The 21,442-nt window shown below is 37.0% G+C and overlaps 1 protein-coding gene across 1 annotated transcript in view; it reads left to right on the top strand.

The window, feature by feature from the left end:
* LOC124605532 (surfeit locus protein 6 homolog) overlaps positions 1-21,442 on the top strand; it is a 73,645-nt gene that overhangs the window by 40,887 nt on the left and 11,316 nt on the right. Inside the window, exon 3 of the mRNA XM_047137279.1 lies at positions 15,967-16,047. Within this exon, the coding sequence (XP_046993235.1) occupies positions 15,967-16,047 (81 nt within the window). The remainder of the gene's footprint in view (positions 1-15,966; positions 16,048-21,442) is intronic.

Raw genomic sequence — 21,442 nt, 5'->3', positions numbered from 1 at the left:
CCATGTCGACCCTGATGTCAGCAGTGCTCTATGTGCAATTTTAAAACATTTTATTTGAATGTTAGTACAATCACCACTAAAAATACATTTAGTTGTCTAAATGATCCAGGGTCAAAATTAGGATCATCCATACATATTTTCACAAGCTGCAGCATGGTCGTGAATAAAACAGTGACCCAAATATAGAATAAATTTCTTTTACTTCATGTCTATGGTCACATATTCTTGTCATCAGACTACCAGTTTTGGTCAGTAATGACCATCTTCAGATCTGTTTTATAAAAACATGTCCTAATATACTGGAGCCATAGTTGCATTGTCAAATGTTAAAGCTGACTTTGTGTTTAACATTTGATGATGCCACTATGGCTCCAGTATATTAGGACATGTTTTTATAAAACAAATCTGAAGATAATCATTATAGGTCAAAACCGGTAGTCTTACGACAGAAATAGACATGAAGTAAAGGAAACGTATCCATACATATTAAACATATAACATTGACCTATTAACTGAGTGCAATTCCATTTTCCATTTGTTTTGTTTAATACATTATACGGTGTACATATAAAATCATAAAAATAACCCAGTCACTTCCAAATTTATATTCTAGTAAATGTTTAATTATATCTAAAGATTCTCTTTCATTGAAGTAATAGGAATCAAATTGTGTACATGCTTGAATATATACTAAATGTATTACCTTTGCATTCAAAAGATAATTATAAAATTGCCCTACAGAAAAGTCACTTGATGTAATTTGAATATGTTTTGTAACATTTGAAAAAATATTAACATTTCAAGTATGTAAAGAAATATTATTCCTCCAAAATAATGTACTTTGTATCTTGTTAATTAGAACAGTAACATGATTTTCTGCAATATTAACTAGTTCCGAAAACGTGTATTTTTGGTAATTTGATCTGGGTTTATATTGTCCAGCTAAGTTCGTGTACTGGTTATCAAATTCCGGACTGTTATTTAGTTGATATGTCATTACCAGGAGATCCTATGGATAGTCTGGCTGCCTGTAATAATAAAATAAATAATAATCCAGACTGCTTGCCGCAAACAAATAAAACACACACACACACACACACACACACACACACACACACACACACACGCTTGCGCATGTAGCGTGCACCGCAGTCTCAGGCAACTGAAACCACATTGTGCGTGAGTCATGTTTGTGTGTGTGTGTGTGTGTGTGTGTGTGTGTGGGCACGCGCACGCCTATATCTATTGTTGATGAAGGCCTTAATGGCCGAAAGCTTTATTTATCTGTGACAGGTCTTTTTGTTGTGCCTGTTTGCGACTCAGCATCTCTGCTACATGGTATTAACTTTCCTTTTCATAATTATGTTACATTCCATCCTGGGTTTTCCATTGTTTTGATTTTTCTGGACTGCTTGAGTCACTTTTGAATTGGGATTCTCCAAATTCACATACAATTGTATTTCCCTTAAATTAGCTTAGTACCAAACATTGCGTGGTAACGTTTTGATTCTCTGTTCATTGTAAAACTGACAAATCATGAATACATTTTCTGGTTTGCCTGACCTTGACAAAGAAACCTATCCATCTTGATTTTGCAAAGAAATACTTGAGGAGATTGATTTTTCCATCAGTGTCAGCCCGATGACCCTTGTAAATTCGACCTGACCAAAGATAGAAGCGATGCTGTTTTGGAAGACACATCTGCATGATCCATTACGTTGTTTGCAGTTGTGAATGAAGTGGATGTGTTCATTATTACTTCCTGCTTTTTGAGAAGGACAAAGACGAATTTACCATGTTTTGTGTTTTTTGTGAATTTTCTATAAAAAACTGTAATGATTTTATAATGGTGTTGATATTTGTCTTGCCAGAAGATGATGTGTGTCCAATTGCTTTGGAATTTGAACACACTGCAGAAACTAATGAAATATTCTGGTTTTTGGAATGGTTCTATTTGCCTTGTATAAAATTCTCTATTTTGAATAGTGAGTTTGTATATTTTTTGATAATGTGGATATATAACCATGCAAGGAATCTGTACATTCTTGTTCTGATTGATATAACTTAACAATTTTAATTAGTAGAGTTATAATTCCTACATTTTCTGCTTGTGTCTGTATGTGTGCAGATATGTGTGTGCGTGTGTGCGTGTGTGCGTGTGTGCGTGCGTGCGTGCGCGCGTGCGCGCGTGTGTGTTTGTGTGTTTGTGTGTGTGTGTCTGTGTGAGCGCGCGCGAGTGTATACCTGTCCTTTTTTCCCCCTAAGGTAAGTCTTTCCGCTCCCGGGTTTGGAATGACTCCTTACCCTCTCCCTTAAAATCCACATCCTTTCATGTTTCCCTCTCCTTCCCTCTTTCCTGATGAAGCAACCATGGGTTGCGAAAGCTTGAATTTTGTGTGTGTGTTTGTGTTTGTGTGTCTATCAACGTACCTACACTTTCGTTTGGTAAGTTGCATCATCTTTGTTTTCAGATATATTATAAATACATTTGTTAACAAATTTTGCATGTATTCTTTCTCCAAATGTTGCTTTTAAACATACATTGCAAAAAAGAATTGAACTCATTTGCAACATTGTTTCAAACATATTATTAACATTTTTACATCTAATTCCAATTGTTTGAAAAGTATAATGATCTTGACTTGGAGAATAAGTTGACTGGATAGAAGGTCTGATACTGACGTGTGTGTGTGTACATAGTTATTTCATTCAATGTATTATTAGCTTTCCTATTAACAATTTCATTTATGTAACATTCAGAACATAGTGCTTATAATAATTGTGGTTTAGAAATATTACTCTTGTGAAAATTACAAAAAACATGTCATTTTCCAGTATTACGTACTGCATTCTTTTAATTTCCAGTCAAAAGCCCATTGGAAACTATTATCGTTAGTTTACATATCATCAGTTGTGTGTGCAATAACTTTACGAATGCATGAATTAAAAACATGTTTAGGTCACGTTAATGCAAGACAAAATGCATCAGGTCAAGAGACAGCAAAGGACTTGGAAGAGCAGTTGAACGGAATGGACAGTGTCATGAAAGGAGGATATAAGATGAAGATCAACAAAAGCAAAACGAGGATAATGGAATTTAGTCAAATTAATTCGGGTGATGCTGAGGGAATTAGATTAGGAAATGAGACACTTAAAGTAGGAAAGGAGTTTTGCTATTTGGGGAGCAAAATAACTCATGATGGTTGAAGTAGAGAGGATATAAAATGTAGACTGTCAATGGCAAGGAAAGCCTTTCTGAAGAAGGGAAATTTGTTAACATCAAGTATAGATTTAAGTGTCAGGAAGTCATTTCTGAAAGTATTTGTATGGAGTGTAGCCATGTATGGTAGTGAAATGTGGACGATAAATAGTTTAGACAGGAAGAGAATAGAAGCTTTCGAAATGTGGTGCTACAGAAGAATGCTGAAGATTAGATGGGTAGATCACATAACTAATGAGGAGGTATTGAATAGATTTGGGGAGAAGAGGAGTTTGTGGCACAACTTGACTAGAAGAAGGGATCAGTTGGTAGGACATGTCCTGAGGCATCAAGGGATCACCAATTTAGTATTGGAGGGCAGTGTGGAGGGTAAAAATTGTAGAGGGAGACTAAGAGATGAATACACTAAGCAGATTCAGAAGGATGTAGGTTGCAGTAGGTACTGGGAAATGAAGCAGCTTGCACAGGATAGAGTAGCATGGAGAGCTGCATCAAACCAGTCTCAGGACTGAAGACCACAACAACAACAACAACATATTTTGTGCATTTAAAGTAAATATGTTTCAAATGTTCTTTTATTTGTTGAATAGTGGCAGGGGACGGGAGGGGAGAGGAGAGATAAGATGTAATATATATTGTAAAACTGATTAAAATTTGCTGCTTAAATAATGAAAAGGGAAAGGCAAAGAATAATTGAAAGAAATTGGAAAGTACACATATCCTGAGTGGACTGTAACTGGCACTAGTATCAACAGACCTTCAATATTCAATACATTCTAACGGTTTGGTGACGAGAGAAGCGGAACAAAACTGGATTGCGCACTTTCCTTTTCTCTTATTACAATTGACTTACTTGAAACATTCAGCCGATCCCCTTCTCTGGATACGCGGCTGCGTCAATCTCCACAACTTCTCCGATGAAATAATGCTGGTTAGAGTGATTAAATAAAAAAGTTCTCTCTCTCTCTCTCTCTCTCTCTCTCTCTCTCTCTGTGTGTGTGTGTGTGTGTGTGTGTGTGTGTGTGTGTGTGTGTGTGTGTGTGTGCTCTTGAAGTAACTAGGTACTCTCATAATACTCTCAGTTCAGTTCTGGTATATTTCCACAAGTCTCACATAAGTATTCAAATTCTTGCAAGTCAATTGCATCTTTAACCGTCAGATAAAATTAAGTATATTTACAATGTGGTGAGTTTAATAACCACCAGAAATTCAAAGACAGTTCATGCTTCTAGCAAGTCTAACACCCGAATTAAAAGTATCTAGTCAAATCATATTTCCTTTGTTCATAACAATTACAATCATTACTCTGTCAAAAAATAATGTGTGCTTGCTCCTTGTACGTCACATACAGCTTCTATGGCGCAAGCAGCAAACACTTGTCTGTGCCGATCGACCGCCACAATTGCGGTATTGTCTCGATACACCTCCATCCTGCACACACAAAAGACTGATGGTGCGGTAGAAACATCTCCACTCTCCCACACTCATACGTAAAATATTGAGTGTTCGAGACGGTAGAAGACCAAGTGTCTCTAGAATTTACCCCGAAATTCTTGAGGCACTAAAACATATATTCAGCATTTAACTTTACGTACTTCTTTTTCTTGTTGCTTGTGTTGTGCATAGAGCTTGGTATGACAATAATGGTTCTGGATCACCCCTCCTCTGCTCCCGCAAATTCTTCTCGTCTGCTTCAATCCTCTTGCTGCAGGATTCTCTCCGTCGGTGAAATGATGAACAGATGGTTTTTTTTAATAAACTTCGTGTCCCAAATAACGCTTATAACACTGCTTTAATGTCCAAGTAGAATACACATTTTTGAACAATATTAATGCGGCGGAACTCTTCATACGTCCGCCTGCTACCACCTATAGAGGCAAACAGATTTTTTCTTTAGCAATATTAACTCTGTGGAGCTCGCAATACATCCACCTGCTATCACTTATCGAGACGAACAGATGAATGTTAAGAAATCAAAAAGTTGAAGAGCATATCTCTACTTGTTTCGTTTCTATTCCAATGTTATCTGTGGTACAAAATTATTATTATTTTATGTAATCTTATATGTATGAAAAGAAAAGAATAAGGGAGAAAAGAAAAGAAATAATAATAATAATAATAATATTACATTGTGAATCAGAGATATTTTTATTTGATTCTTCATCTGAATAAGTAGTAATATCATTAGGTTCATCTGAATCCCATTTAACATTCCTCATGCACCTGATACAGATGGAAGTGAATCACTAGAATTTTGTCAAAGTTTCTACCGCTTCAAAAGATAGTTCGGTTCACATTTCTAATAATAAAATATAAAAATAAGTTAATGATATTAATAAATACCTGCTAGTGCTTTTACATAGCATATAGATTGCTTGCCAAAAGTGATGGAGAGCAACTTACTCCATGACAGTAATAATGTATCTGTTTCATATTTCCACACTGTTATACCTTATTTGTTTCGATAGCCTTGCATGATTCTTGCCAACAGCAACCCTCAACCCTCCCCTCTGCCTTCATGCAGTCTCTGACGTCAGCAGTGTGCTATGCGTGTTCTTCAAATACTGCAGTCCTTAGGCCATCCTAAACCTGTTTCACACAGTTCACTGTGCTTATTAGACAAGTCAAAAACATTAGTATGAGCACTGATTTAGTAACATATTGTTGTGGATGCACAGGTTAATCAAATGAAGACATATAAACCAAAAATGTTGCACTGTTCCTCGAACTGTTTATATGAAATGAAACATATTTTGTAACATCACAAAAAGTTGCTGGCATACTCCACGCATAAAGTACTGGTATTTCATGTCCATTGTATGCAGAAAAAACAGAAGTAGGCTTCTGTAGTCATGGGCTACAGATCCTTTCATATGCGTATTTATGTATAAGGGAAATAGATGCACCTTTTTCTAACTAAAATTTGTTTTTTTAGCCACTCTTAATTGGAGAAAATTTTTGTTCTTCTGTCCATGGATGAGAATAGAAGGATTGGCCTTCATATGTGTTGCTTCCAGTGGTATTGCCGACATGACATGCATTTCCTGAAAGCATCACTGAAGCCGTGTGTCAGACCTGTGCTTGTGCTGACTGCCTTGTAAACAGGCTGTTTCGATATGACCTTGCCTACCACACTGGAAACATGTTACGTTACAACAAGCTGAAGTTTTCCTGTCATTGTCTGAAAATCACTTATGACAAGACTTCCTCATCCTATTCTGTAGTACGCATCATTTACCATGGGACTGAAAGTTTTTACTTTTATGTGTACTGTTAATCTGAGGCCTTTTTATCGTCACTTTAATATTATCATGAACTTCAGACTGAGTGTCTTGTGCACTATTAACAAGAGACTTTGATGGAGCCTCAAAATTGACTTCAGGTGTGCCACAATACTTCGGAATACCACAACAGGCAGATTGGGATCTGGCAGTTAAAAAAACAAAAAAACAAAAAACAGAGTGATTGCATGCATCTAACACATTTTGCATGATTCTATCACATAACATAACATCACTGTAATTGAGTCCACAAGAAAACTTGAACATGCGGTGTCTTGTCATCCCTCTAAGTTCAGTTATCCCCTGTTTTAAAGTCTATTCAGTCTTCTTCTTGTGACAAAAAAATTTAAACCTCACTGCAGTGATGTGAAACTGAATCTCAAAATGTTCACCAAGCATACAAACTATTTCATCGTAAGCAACATCTTCTGGATGAGAATTGGGTCACAGTTTTAAACATAGATGGTACACTTTTGCTTTGACTGTTAACAGAAAAAAAGCAATACCCGCCATACCTGTAACCGTTGTAAGCGGTGACAAGAATGTCCAGTTGCGCACAATATTCTGACCAATTTTCTTCATTACTTTTAAACTGACAAAGCTTGAGTGCAGCATCTGGTAGTGGTGCAGCTCGTTGTGATAGTAATGTAGCCATCTATTGTTCACTGAGCAGCAGTTGTTCAGTTTGCTGCACCTGAAACTGAAAGACTTCATTTAAGAGACTTTTCCCATGGTGGCTCAGAATTGTTAAACATTTTATAGGATACACAGTAAGAATCAGAATACACTAGGAATATTTGGCCACTGACTAATGGAACTCTAGAGATAACCGTAAGGCAAACCATGGTGGGCTGTACATTAGAATAGTGTGTGCTTATCACCACCAACTTCGTAATCGTGCAAGGGACCAGACTTGTCATTTGTTGTGCTGGTTGCATTTATTGTGCTGGTTGGGGGGGGGGGGGGGGGGGAAATCCCACTCATCGACATTGTGGTGGGTTCTCAGATTTACTTCTGGAGGAGGCGAATTAAACTACAACTTGCACAAAATATTACATCGCTTTATTGTAACTTGAACTGGATGAAATACTTAACTTTGACATAATCCATGTCCACAGGATTGTTTCTTATCGGTAACTTTTTGAAAAGTGAATGAAATAAATTATTCTGTTAAATTTGGAATAAAATATTTTGCTAAAAATTCTCTTTTATGTTTGTTAAAAGCCACGACTAATTTTTCTCTTGGCGCTATCACCAAAAATATCATACGTATTCCAACGTAAAGACATCCATGTTACTCATGATGAATGAAAAAAAAAAAATCTTTCTTTAATGTTACACGATAAGCTAATTAAATACAATGCTAATTAATTCCTTTTTTGTGAGGCTTGATGCTCCAGTATAGCTGCCTATGTGCAATGGCAGCGTATACATTTATAGAAAATATTTTTTAATAAAACTGTACCTCTGGCCTTGAATTGGAAAATATTACAAGATGCCGTTTTGTATTTATTGAGATTAATCACTTCAGTACTTTCAGAGTTAAATGACTACTAAACAGGTTTTCATCATTTTATCATTAATGGCCAGGGCAACATTTAATTATTACGTAACTAAATCATGGATAGGGATGGTGCTTTCTTGCTACTAACAAAAACACACTCTACAGTAATTAATTGGATATATATTCAAGAAAAATTATAATGATGCTACAGATAATTGTATTAATTACAGACCGTGATTTACACGTGTCTGTCAGCTAGGACATCAGAACCAAGAAGACACAGAAGACAATGAAACAAAAATGTGTTTTTCTTTTATACTACGAGACAAAGATTACAATTAATACAATTCTAAGAGCGCATATAGCGCTTCTTTATTGTTGAATATCAATAAGTTAATTTTGCACTCCTTTTTTCCGGAGGCTATGCTATATTCTGTAACTGAACAATAACACATCGCTTGATACAGAACAGAATAATAGTCACTTCTCATTCTGTACAATCGATTATAAACTTTGCTATATAGTTTTGTCTAATAAAACTCTCACACTGCTAGCTCTGTAGTGAGGCACTGCTGTCTTATTTGTGATGTTGGCGAAGTAGGCTGAACAGCACTCTGCTCTGATGTAAGCAGGTCTTCAGCAGTGCCAGTGAATAGAAAGGCTTGAGGATGTTTCTAAGCTAACATTTCCTGTTCATTGCTGCATCTGGCAATGACTGTGCTTTCTTACGGTTCTGTCGTGAGGTATCAATTTTGTCATGGTACCTCGTTCTTCAGAAGACACCACAGTTGCAGTGGTTGACTCATCTGTAACTATAGCATGTGAAAGTACTTTTATGAGTTCTGTAGTTACTAGGGTGAACGGAGGTTATAACAAATAATGACAAGTTTTATTCTTGCCAGATCTGAAATTGCTGCTAATGACATTGAAGTGGTCCATATGACAAACCAAAATAGTGCGAAACTTCTTTCAAAAGATTAAATCAGTCAATAATTTACAACAAAGCAAATGTCCTTTGTTAAACATAAGTAATGTTGTGTGTATGAGTGCAAACAACACAAGCGGAACATATCACCATACCTAATATGGTGTATGTTAATCATTGGCATTCAAAACAGCTTCCAGTCATCATGGAATGGATAAACAGGGGTCCTGTATGGTTTTAGAGGGAATCTTACACTGTTCTTCCTGCAAAATAATGGCAACGAGATGGAGATGGATAGCCATCACACACCCTGCAATCCAAAGTATGCCACAAAGGCTCAATAACACCGAGATCTGGTGACTGTGGTGGCCAAGGGAGCTGTGAACAGGGGCTCTGTCATCTTGGAACACACCACCACCATTGGGGAACAAACATGGTACCAATGGGATGGACCTGATCAGCCAAAGTAGTATGTAATCCTTGGCAGTTATGTGACCTTGGAGAGCAGTAATGCGACCTTGCAGAGTAGCCATGAGGCAAATGGAATACTGTGATATGGCAGCCAAAATCACCAAACCACTGCCAGGTAAAATCGGCCAGAAGTTGGAAACGGAGTGAAACAAGACCCATCCAACTAAATGACCTCCTTCCATTTCTCCATAGTCCAGATTTCATGGCTTTGGTACTACATTTTGCATTGTTGATGAGTGGTTTTCGGATTCCAGCTCATCCTCCTGCAGTTTGCTGCTTCTGGAGTTCCCTCGTTGTTGTTCGGTGCTGACATAGTTAACAAATGCAACATCCAGTTCTGCAGTGAAACTCACAATCCTCTTCAGTGACTGTCCACCATTATTACTCAGCATACACTTTGTCTGCATTGTAACATGGCAGACAATGTGTTTTTGCTTTCCTTGCACGTAGTGTAAGTCTTTGACATGGTACCTCTTGAAACACCAAACACTTCAACTATTCAGCTACCTTGGTTGTGGGAAAAAACGCATATGACCACCAACAATTTGCCCTCTTTTGAATTCACTTGGCTCTGACATAATGCACTCACAGCTATGCAGGATACTTTTCTGACTGACCGACATGTGCAACTTATTGAGGACATTGCACAGGTGCTGTCCATGTTCAAATACGACAGCGTAGCTTGCAGGCTTGGCTAGCATCTGCATTTCTGTTAAGAGTATGCATATCTTGCAGTGTTTCCACATTTTTGTCCAACCACTGCATATCGTAATTACCAGAAATGCAATGATTTAAGACAGGAAAATGAATTTATTGACAGAGAATGGAATGACTCTGTTCATTTATGTATGGTTAGCACCGGAAGTGCAAAATGCAGTTGCTAAATATAGCTTTAGAACATAATCCATAATTGCTGTACACTACACACAGAGTTCAGACTAGAAACAAACTGCCAATGCCACTAATATCTATAGACCAGACAGACACAAATACATTAATGTTAATTGCACTACTAAATAGGCCTCTTCTGTGGCCGAGGGGTAGTGTCTTTGACTAGTAATCAAAAGTCCTGGGTCCTGCCTTCAAACCCAGCCACTGCTTAAATTTTGAATAAAAATCATCAGCAATGGTGACCGAAGACTTCCAAGCATATGAAGTCACGCTTGTTCTTCCAGCGGCCTTGTCTAAGGAGGAGGAGCAGACAGAGGTTCAGGGCACTATCGTGCTCTTAGCATGTGAAACTGCTGCTGAAAGGTGGAAGAATCTACAGTGATCAATGGCATGAGGCTGCAGAAGGCATGTAGTAAGGATCCACAGGACATGTGGCCTGTAACTGAAAAGTGCCAAGAGGTGATCGTCAGTAAAAGATGGAATATTGAATGAAGGGATAACATTCTATGACTCAGAGTATGGAATGTCAGAAGTTTGAACATAACAGGAAAGCTAGAAAATCTGAAAAGGGAAATGCTAAGGCTCAATTTAGATATAGGGGGAGTCACTGAAGTGAAATGGGAGGAAGATAAGGATTTCTGATCTGATAAATATAGGGTAATATCAACAGCTGCAGAAAATTGTATAATGGAAGTAGAATTTGTAATCAATAGGAAAATAGGGCAGAGCATGAGCTACTGGCAAAAGTTCAGTGAAAGGAATGTTCTCATCAGATTAGACAGCAAACCAGCACTGACAACAATATTTCAGGTATATATGTGATGTTGCGAGCAGAAAATAGAGAGACTGAGAAAGTACTTGAGGATACTGAATGTATAATTCAGTATGTAAGGGGAGATGTTGATCTAATAATTATGAGAGATTGCAGGATTTTTATAGGGAAAGGAATAGAAGAAAGGATATCAGGAGAATGTGGGCTTGGCAATAGAAATGAGAGAGGAAAAAACTAATTGAGTTCTGCAATTCTGTATGTTAAGGGAATTGATAATCAAATAATCACGGGGGATTGTAACATGTCTGTAGGGTAATGAATAGAAGAAAGGATTGCAAGAAATTGTGGTTTTGGCAGCAGGAATGAGAAAGGAAAAAGACTAATTGAGTTCTGTTACAAATTTCAGGTGATAATAGTCAATACTCTGTTCAAGAATCGCAAGAGGAGGTGGTATACATGGCAAAGACCCGAGAAGATTCCAACAGGATTACATCATGGTCGGACAGAGATTTTGATATCAGATACTGGATTGTAAGACGCACCCAGAAGCAGGTACAGACTCGGATCACAAGATGAAGAGTAGACTGAAGTTTAAGAGAATTGTCTGGAATTATCAGTATGGAAGGAAAGGGAACACTAAAGTACTGATTAATGAAGAGACGCATTTGAAGTTTGCTAAGGATATGGGTACTGCGATAAGGAATACCAGAGTAGGCAGTTCAGTTAAAGAGGAGTGGACATCTATAAAAACAAGCAATCACAGACATTGGACAGACAAACATAGGTACAAGGAAGGTAATTACAAAGAAACCTTGAGTAACAGAAGAAATACTTCAGTTGATTGATAAAAGAAAGAAGTACTAAAATTCTTGGGGTAAAACAGGACTACAGCAATGTAAATCACTGAAAAATTAAACAAATAGAAAATGCAGGGAAGCCATGGCTAAGTGGCTGCAGGGAAAATGTGAAAAAATCGAGTGATTGTCAAAAAGAAGGACTCATCATATAAAAAAGTCAAAAGAACCTTTGGTGGGAATTAAAAGCAAGGGTGTAACATTGAGTGTGCAATGTGAATTCCACTGTTGAACACAAAGGAGAGAGCACATCGGTGGAAAGAAGACATTGAAAATGTCTGTAAGGTGGAGCAGTTGTTTGACAGCATGATTGAAGAAGAAATTGGAGTCAATATGGAAGACAGGGATGTTATATTAGGGACAGAATTTAAAAGAGCTCTGGAAGACTTGAGATCAAATAAGGCAGAAGGGATAGATAATATTCCATCTGAATTTCTAAAATCATTGGTGAAGAGGCAACCAAGTGACTATTTAAGTTGGTGTGTAGAGTATATGAGACTGGTGATGTACCATCAGATTTTTAGAAAACCTCATCTGCATAAATCCAAAGATAGCAAAGGCAGATACGTGTGAGAACTATTGCACAGTCTCCGTAACTGCTTATGCAACCAAGCTGGTGATAAGTGTAATATACAGGAGACTGCAAAAGAAAATTGACGATCTGTTAGGTGGTGATCAGTTTTGTTTTAGGAAAGGTAAAGGCACCAGAGAGATGGTTCAGACATTACACTTGGTAATGGAAGCAAGACTGAAGGAAAAATTAAGACTTGCTATTACAATTTGTCAACCTAGAAAAAGTGTTGGGTACAAGTGCTGCTCTGAGATGAAGAGGTCATCACACAAGTGGAATTAGTGATAGGTCACATCAAACAAATCAGAAGACTGACGACTGAAAAATAAAGTAGGCCTGTGGTTCATTTCTAATTGCAGACAGACTCCTTACCACTGAAGATTAATGGATTTATCAGGAAAAACCTTCTATAACTGAATACAATGATACATGAAAGAATTTCCTTCCAAACTATGTATGAATTAAGTTAGAAACACTCAAAAATTCCAGTTAGTGCCAATGTAACACAATAGATACAAATAAAAATTGTAGAAAAACATAGTAAAATTCAGCAGAAATTATCAAAATGGTAACTTATTGAGCTGCTGAATAGTGACAAAGTATGTCTCCCCCCCCCCAGAAGCAAGAATGATAACACCTGCCTAGTACACATCTAGCTAATCTACCATTGAGCTAATCTATCATTTAATTGTTTGTTTTGGCAGTCATAATCTCTCTTTAGTTCCCAAAAACTTCCCTCTCCATTGGTTACATAAAATGGGTCCATTGCCAACCTATACAAACTTGAATGAGGTGATACAGTGATTAAGACACTTGACTTTGATTTTGAAGATCGAAGGTTCAGTTACCCCTTCCAGCCATTCATATTTAGGATTTCTGTGGTTTCTCTGTACATCTTAAGGCAAATGCTGGAATGCTTCCTTTGAAAAGAACACAGAAGAAAATTTTCACCACCATCTTCTCCTGTTGATCACATACTCTTGTCTTTAATGACACTCAATGATGGGATGTTAAACCCTGAAAATAGAAGAAAAGAGGCCTGCCTGGTACTGCCACTGCTTACTATGACGTAGCTGTCTCCAGGTAATGCACTAGTGCGTATAGAGGTTAAAGATTGTAGAATGATGTGCAGTTATCAGTTTCTTATGTGAAGATTGACCACAACAAATGTAATTTAATGTGTATAAACAGAAAAATATGTTGTTTGATATCATAGCAAAAGATCAGAATTTTGATGCTTGCATATGGAAATAACTAACCAACCAATAATGTGAATAGCAGTCAGTCACTGAAATCTGAAATCCATGAAGTCTGTAGCAGTATTGTCCAGAGCGATTTAAGGTGGAAAAACTGCATGAATTTAGTTACAAGATCATAAGAAAATGTAATTCACATACAAAACAACTTACAAACAACAAATTATGTAACTTTATTTTTTCTTGGTGGTTATTAAAACTTTGATTACCCCTCACAATGAGCACATTACTAAAAAAATTGTCCAGAACTGAGTTGGACTCGCCCATTATGTATATAGATAGTTCATTCATTCCGAGAATTGAGAACCTCAATAATATTTGCCTGTTACCAGCATTGATACTGGCAAGATATTGGTCCCAGGGATTCCAAGATTTTCGAGTATGTTTTAATTTCAGTAATATAAAGTCATTCCTTGCCTGATATTTGACTTTAACCATTGCAACTGAATCAGACAGAATGCGGAATTACTTGTTTTAAATTCACGTTTGGCATTGGATAACAAATGCAGGAGGCAGGCGATCATTTTTATAGTAATCAGCAGTTCTCCATTCAGGCTGACTGGGTTACAATGATGAAAGTCAAACATAAGGCAAGGAGTGACTTTATTGCTCTTATGATGTGGCTTGGAATTTATCCATCATCAGATATCCAGGAGCAATTATTACATGTAGATATGACATTTCAAGCTGTATGCAAAATATGCTTTTCAAACTGCATGCAAAATATGAGCAATAAAGTCATTCCTTGCCTGATATTTGACTTTTACCATTGCAACTGAATCAGACAGAATGCGGAACTACTTGTTTTAATTTCATGTTTGGCATTGGATAACAAAAGACAGAAGAAATATTTTTTTGTTTGATATAATTACAAATTAACAATGTTCAGATTTTTTCCTTTACTTGTACTTTGAAACCTTGCTTCTTGCCAAATTGCATACTTCTTGGTCTTGATTTTGATGAGTAAGTTTGCGAGTATCAAATAAGTGACATAAATGGTATTAGCTTTTGATTGCATTGACTTAAAAGCTAATGTTCATTATACCACCAATGGACTATAAACCTTAGTATGTGACATAAATTTCAACTTGATACGTCGTCCCGTTGTTGAGGAAAAGGAGCCTTGACAGACAGACGAATGGGACAGTCAGTCAGTCTGACAACAAATGACAATTTCTTTTTTCCATGTGTAATTACATTTATAGATTTTGGATTTTTTCCTTTGATTGTACTGTGATTCCTTGCTTCTTGCCAAATTGCTTAATTCTACGCCAACAGGAAGTACTTTATAGGTTTTAACAAGTGAGTTTGCAAGTATTACAATATGTGACATAAACAGCCTTGCCTTTTGATTGATGGCCTTACATTTTGATTGCTTTGACTTAGAAGCTTCAATATATTACACTGCCAAGAGCTGTAGATCTCAGTATGTGACTTAAATTTCAACTTGATATGTACTACTAATTCCTGAGAAAGTGTTTTAAATAATTAGGTAGGCAGATAGACAGATATACGGACAACAAAGCAATCCGATAAGAGTTCAGTTTTTACCAATTGAGGTACGGAATCCTAAAAAGATCTTACTCCTAACATTTTTAGAGCCCATGTTCCTATAGAAGTGAAGAAATGTTTTATTTCCTCCAACATATGTACAAAATAGTTTTCTTGTTGCCAGAATATGGAAAAAGATGCACAAGCTTTTGATTTTTTGAAAATTCTTTTTATACTGAAATAAGAAAATAGAAAATGATGGAAATTTTAATGTCATTTTATAGTTTTATTTGAATGGGGTAGGGGTGGTCACGGATTATGAGCTACAAAATTGGGCTCAATTGTCTTAGTTGTAGTGTAGGATCAGGAAGAAACAACCTTCAGAGCACCATCCATACTCTTATGGGTGAATGGTATAAAGACTTGCAACACTATTATCCAGGCACCCAATACTTTGATAAGATTTAGTCGGCTATAATAAAAAAATATATTCTTAAAAGTGGAATTTTAATATTAAGAAGGTTCTGTTTTGAATGAGAGACTAATTATAGTATTGTTACCTTCTTCAATAGCTTTCTGAGACCACAGTAATGATTTGTAATGGAGTTGGGCACATTGCTTACAGATTAGAAAAGATAACTTTCTGTTAAAAAAAATTAGTAACATCCCTTTATTTGCAATTATTATGATTAAAGACTATTTTTTTTCTAAATAGTCTGCTTTATTCCAGTGAAATTTGCTACATTTGGTGAACAAACAACACGTGCAAGAAGTTTGCAAGAACTCCATGAGAAACTGGATAGCCTGAAAGGTAACATACAGCTGTTTTTGGTTAAATGTAATTTTTCACATGTTGTATACCAAGCAGTTTTCTTTGTGATCTGACCAGTATTGAGGAATATCAGCTTGAATGTTTGTGCTTCTGTTTTAGTATCTTGCAATATCATCCCTTATTTTCTGTCATTATTGAGTAATTTTGCATTTTGATGAACAAAGTAAAACTTGCTCATTATTTACGTTTGCTTCACACTACCCCCTGCCCCAAATGCTCATACCCACTGCCTTATAAAATGTTTTAAATCTCTTAGTATTGCATAATATGGTCATACATATATTGTATTTATTCTTAACATATTCTAATTAATCAAAATTACAATTTTGTTTCATTGGTAGAAAATATCTATCTGAAAAAGTTAACAGTATACCTATTCTAAACATATGTCATTTATTGATGTTCTTCATTTTGATAATACAAGGAGAAGTAAAAGAAATAGTTTACATTAATATTTATCTTAATTTCCTTTCTTGCATAATAAGTCAGTTGTCTCTTGTATCAACATCATTGTCGCCGTCATTATCTGAAATGATAGATTACCTAACCAATGAGAGGCGAGAAACGAGGCAACATATTTCTATGTACATAGAGCAATGAAATTTATAATCATGGTTGTCACCAATATTTGACAGTTTACTCCAAATATGCTGCTATTTCTGAGGTTATGGTTAAAGTGAGACCTGAGAACACAGCTGTTTTTCTTCCAAAATACTTAGTGGATTTCACATCTATTTTGGTATGAAAATGCAACAATATTCCTTCATCTTAAGCTTCCAGACTTTTTGTCTGTCTGTGGCTGTCTCATTGGCTGCAGGGGTCCAGCAACTGATACACCCTCTTTTGTTCCCGTCATACCACATGGTGGATGTTGACAGCGTACCTGCACAAAACATATAAGTATGCTAGTTGCCACTATCTAGACTATTACTGTCTCCTGCAGAAACATCCACTGTTGTTAAGTATTTGTCCAATTTTAAAGTATTCAATTCAGACTTAAGATGGCTTCAGGCAAGCTGCAGTTTAAATGTTATAGATGTTCATAAAAATCCAAGGTAGGTGGTATACATTCCTACTATTGGAGCATGATGAAATCTATTGGCCATTAACCACTCCCGTCCCTATGTTCGTCACAGTTCTCAACCCAGTTGGTGTCACTGTTCCCCCTCCATCCCTTCTGAATTCTTCAAAATAAGTCTGCATTTGATCTCAACTGCCAAAGGTTCATCCATAAACATAGGAACACCCTTCCATTCATTTATAACACAGCATAAAAACATTGACCTCAGCAGCAGTACTTTAATCTGAGAATGTGAGACAAGCCCGTATTTTTTGAATGATGAATTTAGGGAAAAACGCTCATCTTATAAATGGTAAATACAATAATTGCTAAAAGCAAGACACTTTTTTATCCAGTTGTTTCAGTGGCTTATATCATTATTGGTTAAATAATAATGTTATCTTCCTTGTCAGTCCCTGCATTAAGAAATATGTTCTTATATATCTTAAAATTTCTTAATTTTGTCTGTTTCTTATCTTTGGTCTTTGTTATATGACTTTGTGAATGCTACTTGGTGGTGTTATTAATGGTAGTGCAAGGGCAGATGAACATTGACCCACACTAATAAGTGACCATTTAAGTAGCTATACATATAGGTTTTCATTGAAAAGCAAGAAATAGAAAACAATGGACCCTAGAAGTTCACCTTTATCAAAAATGAGAATAAAAGTGCTTCTGAGTTGCATCAAGATTCTTATAAGATTTGTAAAAACAGCTCTGAAGAAAAAATAGCCACATGAAAATTATGTGCAAGAAGACATCTAAATTTCGTTCATAACCATAGAGAAATACCAATGATATCTAATATAAATAGAAACAGTTTTGTTAAAATTTGTGCTGAGATGGAAAACTGAATCATAAAGAAACTTTGATATGATTAGTAGCACATCCTGAAAAATATTAGAAAATCCTAATACACTTAATTTCCTGCAGCAATTTACAGCTTTATCAAATACAACATTTTATTTCTTGATTACATTGCAGCTGCTAAGGAAGAATAGTATAGATTTTGATCATGCATTGACATAATTTCATTGTTGAACAAAGCCTGTGGAATTAAATAATAACTGAATAAGTTGCTACTTATTTCAGAGAGAGATTAATAGTATGCAGATTTCTGCTTTTTGAAACTAGGGATACTTAAAGCATGACATGCACCTTAATGCCCGAGAAAAAGATAGCTAACGGAATTGTTATCTGAAATTATAATGCAGGGCACTGCCACAGCCACTAAACTGTCAAGTGATCACTGATTTAAGGGGTCCATGTCTACCATATCACAAATCATGCCACTAACGTAACGCTGTTTTCTTAACAGAATTTTGTTATAAACCAAATGTCTTGTGTTACATTGTTATTGAAAATATGCATATCAGTACAAATTATGAACTAGTTCCCTCCAGTATGGTATAGTGTAGTATTTTCATTCTTATAGCACTCCTACTTTGTATTTGTAACTATTTTACCTTTATCATCAGCAATTAAAATATCTTTGGAGCTATTTGGTATACTAGTGATAACCCATAGATTGATGATGTTAAGAGTGGTGTACCTGTAAGGAGGTGGTTGGATGATGTGACACACACACACACACACACACACACACACACACACACACACACCAGTGTTTGTAGCGGTTGAAAATCCACAATGGAATAACAACAGTAGATTGCTACACTCAACACTTGCTGTGTTTGGAAGTAGCAATGTTAATTGCTTTGTTATATATGTATATGGATAGACAAAATCTTATCACCAAATGGTGGCAGGAGAGCACATATAAAAGATGTGAAAACATATTAGCTTTTGAAGCCAGTGGCTCCTTGTGGCAGAAAGGTTTAATGGAAAGAAAAAGGGTAAAGGAAGAGGACTGGTGAGATTTTGGTGATGGGAAGCGTTACAGAAAACGCACCCAGAATCCCGTGTCAGGGGAGACTTTCTGCACAGGATGAGAAGGAAAGACCGATTTTGGTACCTGCAACAGACAAGATTTGAAAAACTGAGAACTTAAAAGTGGAAGATAGGGTAATAAGCAAGGCAGAGGTTACTGAAAAAAACATCAATAAAAGTGGAAAGATAACTGCATTATACAAGTTAGACAGGTGAGGCAGCATATCTCTGGCTTGGTTGATCAATATTAGCAATCTATATTACAAAGACTCCCCTCCTACATTAAAGACATTAACAATTTCCTAGACCTCTGAAATGTGTGCCCATCCCACTCCCAGCACACATCTTACTTGTCACTCTTGATGCCACCTCTTTCTGTACAACATTACCCCTGTACATGGTCTGTCTGCTACTGAACAGAACCCTAACCGACACTCTCATGATTCCAAATCTATGACATCCTTCCTGCTCACCGTAATCAAGTTCATAACTGACAAACGACTACTGTACCTTTGAGAGACAGGCATACAAACAGATCAAGGGCACAGCCTGGGAACAAGGATGGCTCCTTTGTATCCCGATGTTTTCATGGATCACTTAGAAGGACTTGCATAGAATCTCTAAGCCTTCAGCCACTTGTTGGTTTAGATACATCGATGACATTTTTGCCATATGGGCTCACTGTTAGGATGACCAATTGAAATTTTGAAATCTCTAAACACATTCCTTGAACTAAATTTCGTATGATCCTGTTTTGTATCTTATGCCTTATGTTGGCCTCGTGCTCACCAAGAGTCAGCTACACACTTCTGTTCACTGTTCCAGTCTTTTCACTGTTCCAGTCTTTTCACTGTTCCAGTCTTTTCACTGTTCCAGTCTTTTCACTGTTCCAGTCTTTTCACTGTTCCAGTCTTTTCACTGTTCCAGTCTTTTCACTGTTCCAGTCTTTTCACTGTTCCAGTCTTTTCACTGTTCCAGTCTTTTCACTGTTCCAGTCTTTTCACTGTTCCAGTCTTTTCACTGTTCCAGTCTTTTCACTGTTCCAGTCTTTTCACTGTTCCAGTCTTTTCACTGTTCCAGTCTTTTCACTGTTCCAGTCTTTTCACTGTTCCAGTCTTTTCACTGTTCCAGTCTTTTCACTGTTCCAGTCTTTTCACTGTTCCAGTCTTTTCACTGTTCCAGTCTTTTCACTGTTCCAGTCTTTTCACTGTTCCAGTCTTTTCACTGTTCCAGTCTTTTCACTGTTCCAGTCTTTTCACTGTTCCAGTCTTTTCACTGTTCCAGTCTTTTCACTGTTCCAGTCTTTTCACTGTTCCAGTCTTTTCACTGTTCCAGTCTTTTCACTGTTCCAGTCTTTTCACTGTTCCAGTCTTTTCACTGTTCCAGTCTTTTCACTGTTCCAGTCTGGGATGGTACTGGGTGATAAAGGGAACATTCCTTCAGGGTTGGTTCTTGGAGATGGTGGGAGGATTCGGGGTATGGGGGAAATGGCATGGGAGATCTGTTTGCGGATAAGGTCTGGGGGCTAGTGCCTGTTTGTGAAGCATATTGAGCAAGGGAGTTTTTGTCACTAAAGATACACCATCCCTGGGTAGCCAGGCTTTATGGGAGAGACCTTTTGGTGTGAAAGGAATGACACCAACTTTTCTGAACAGTGCAGACGGGAGTTATCTTTATAGTACATTCTCTGCTCCTGTAATTATCCCAGCATCAACCTACGGTAACATACTGTCCCCACACCATCTGCCTTACAGTTTCCACCCCTCTGTCCTACCATCTCCTCCCCATTCTTACCTCCCATCTATTTGCAACCCTCTGGTAATGCAGCCGCCTGTCTTCCCCTGCTCCTCTTCTTTTTTGCTCAATTTTTTTCCCCACCTCCCTGCCCCACAACTTCCTGATGCTGCACCTGTTGGCATTCTAGTCCCTGCACGTTCCACCAGACAGTGTTTGTCTCTGTCCCCACCTGTACGCCATACCTTTCTCTTCCATGCACCCTCCAGTTTGCTGCTTGCATCCTACATGATGTTGCATTCCGACCTGAGATGCTGGAGTTGGTGATCGTGTGTGCGTGAGGTGTGCTTGCTTGTGTATGCGAATGGTGTGTGTCTCTCTCTCTTACTGATGAAAGCTCTATGTAAGCTGTAAGCTTTATGTAAGTAGCTTTTAATTGTGCTTGTCTGCAACTAGACATGTCTTCATTATGGTAAGTAGCAATGTGTCTTTTTCCTACACTGTTGATATTACTTCCTGGAATTTCCATTGTTTGATTGTTGTTATGGAGTTGCTATTTAGAAACTTATGAACATTAACAATGAAATTGGAAGTTCTTCCATCTTGCATGAAGTACATTTTGCTGCACTTGTAAAGGCACACAGTGTGTTCTGTAGGAAAACATGGTAAGTTACTCCACTGAGTCTGAGT

Source organism: Schistocerca americana, chromosome 3 (assembly GCF_021461395.2).
Source record: "Schistocerca americana isolate TAMUIC-IGC-003095 chromosome 3, iqSchAmer2.1, whole genome shotgun sequence".
NCBI lineage: Eukaryota > Metazoa > Arthropoda > Insecta > Orthoptera > Acrididae > Schistocerca > Schistocerca americana.
The sequence above is the reverse complement of the archived record's forward strand: the minus strand, read 5'-3'. Positions and strand labels throughout refer to the sequence as shown.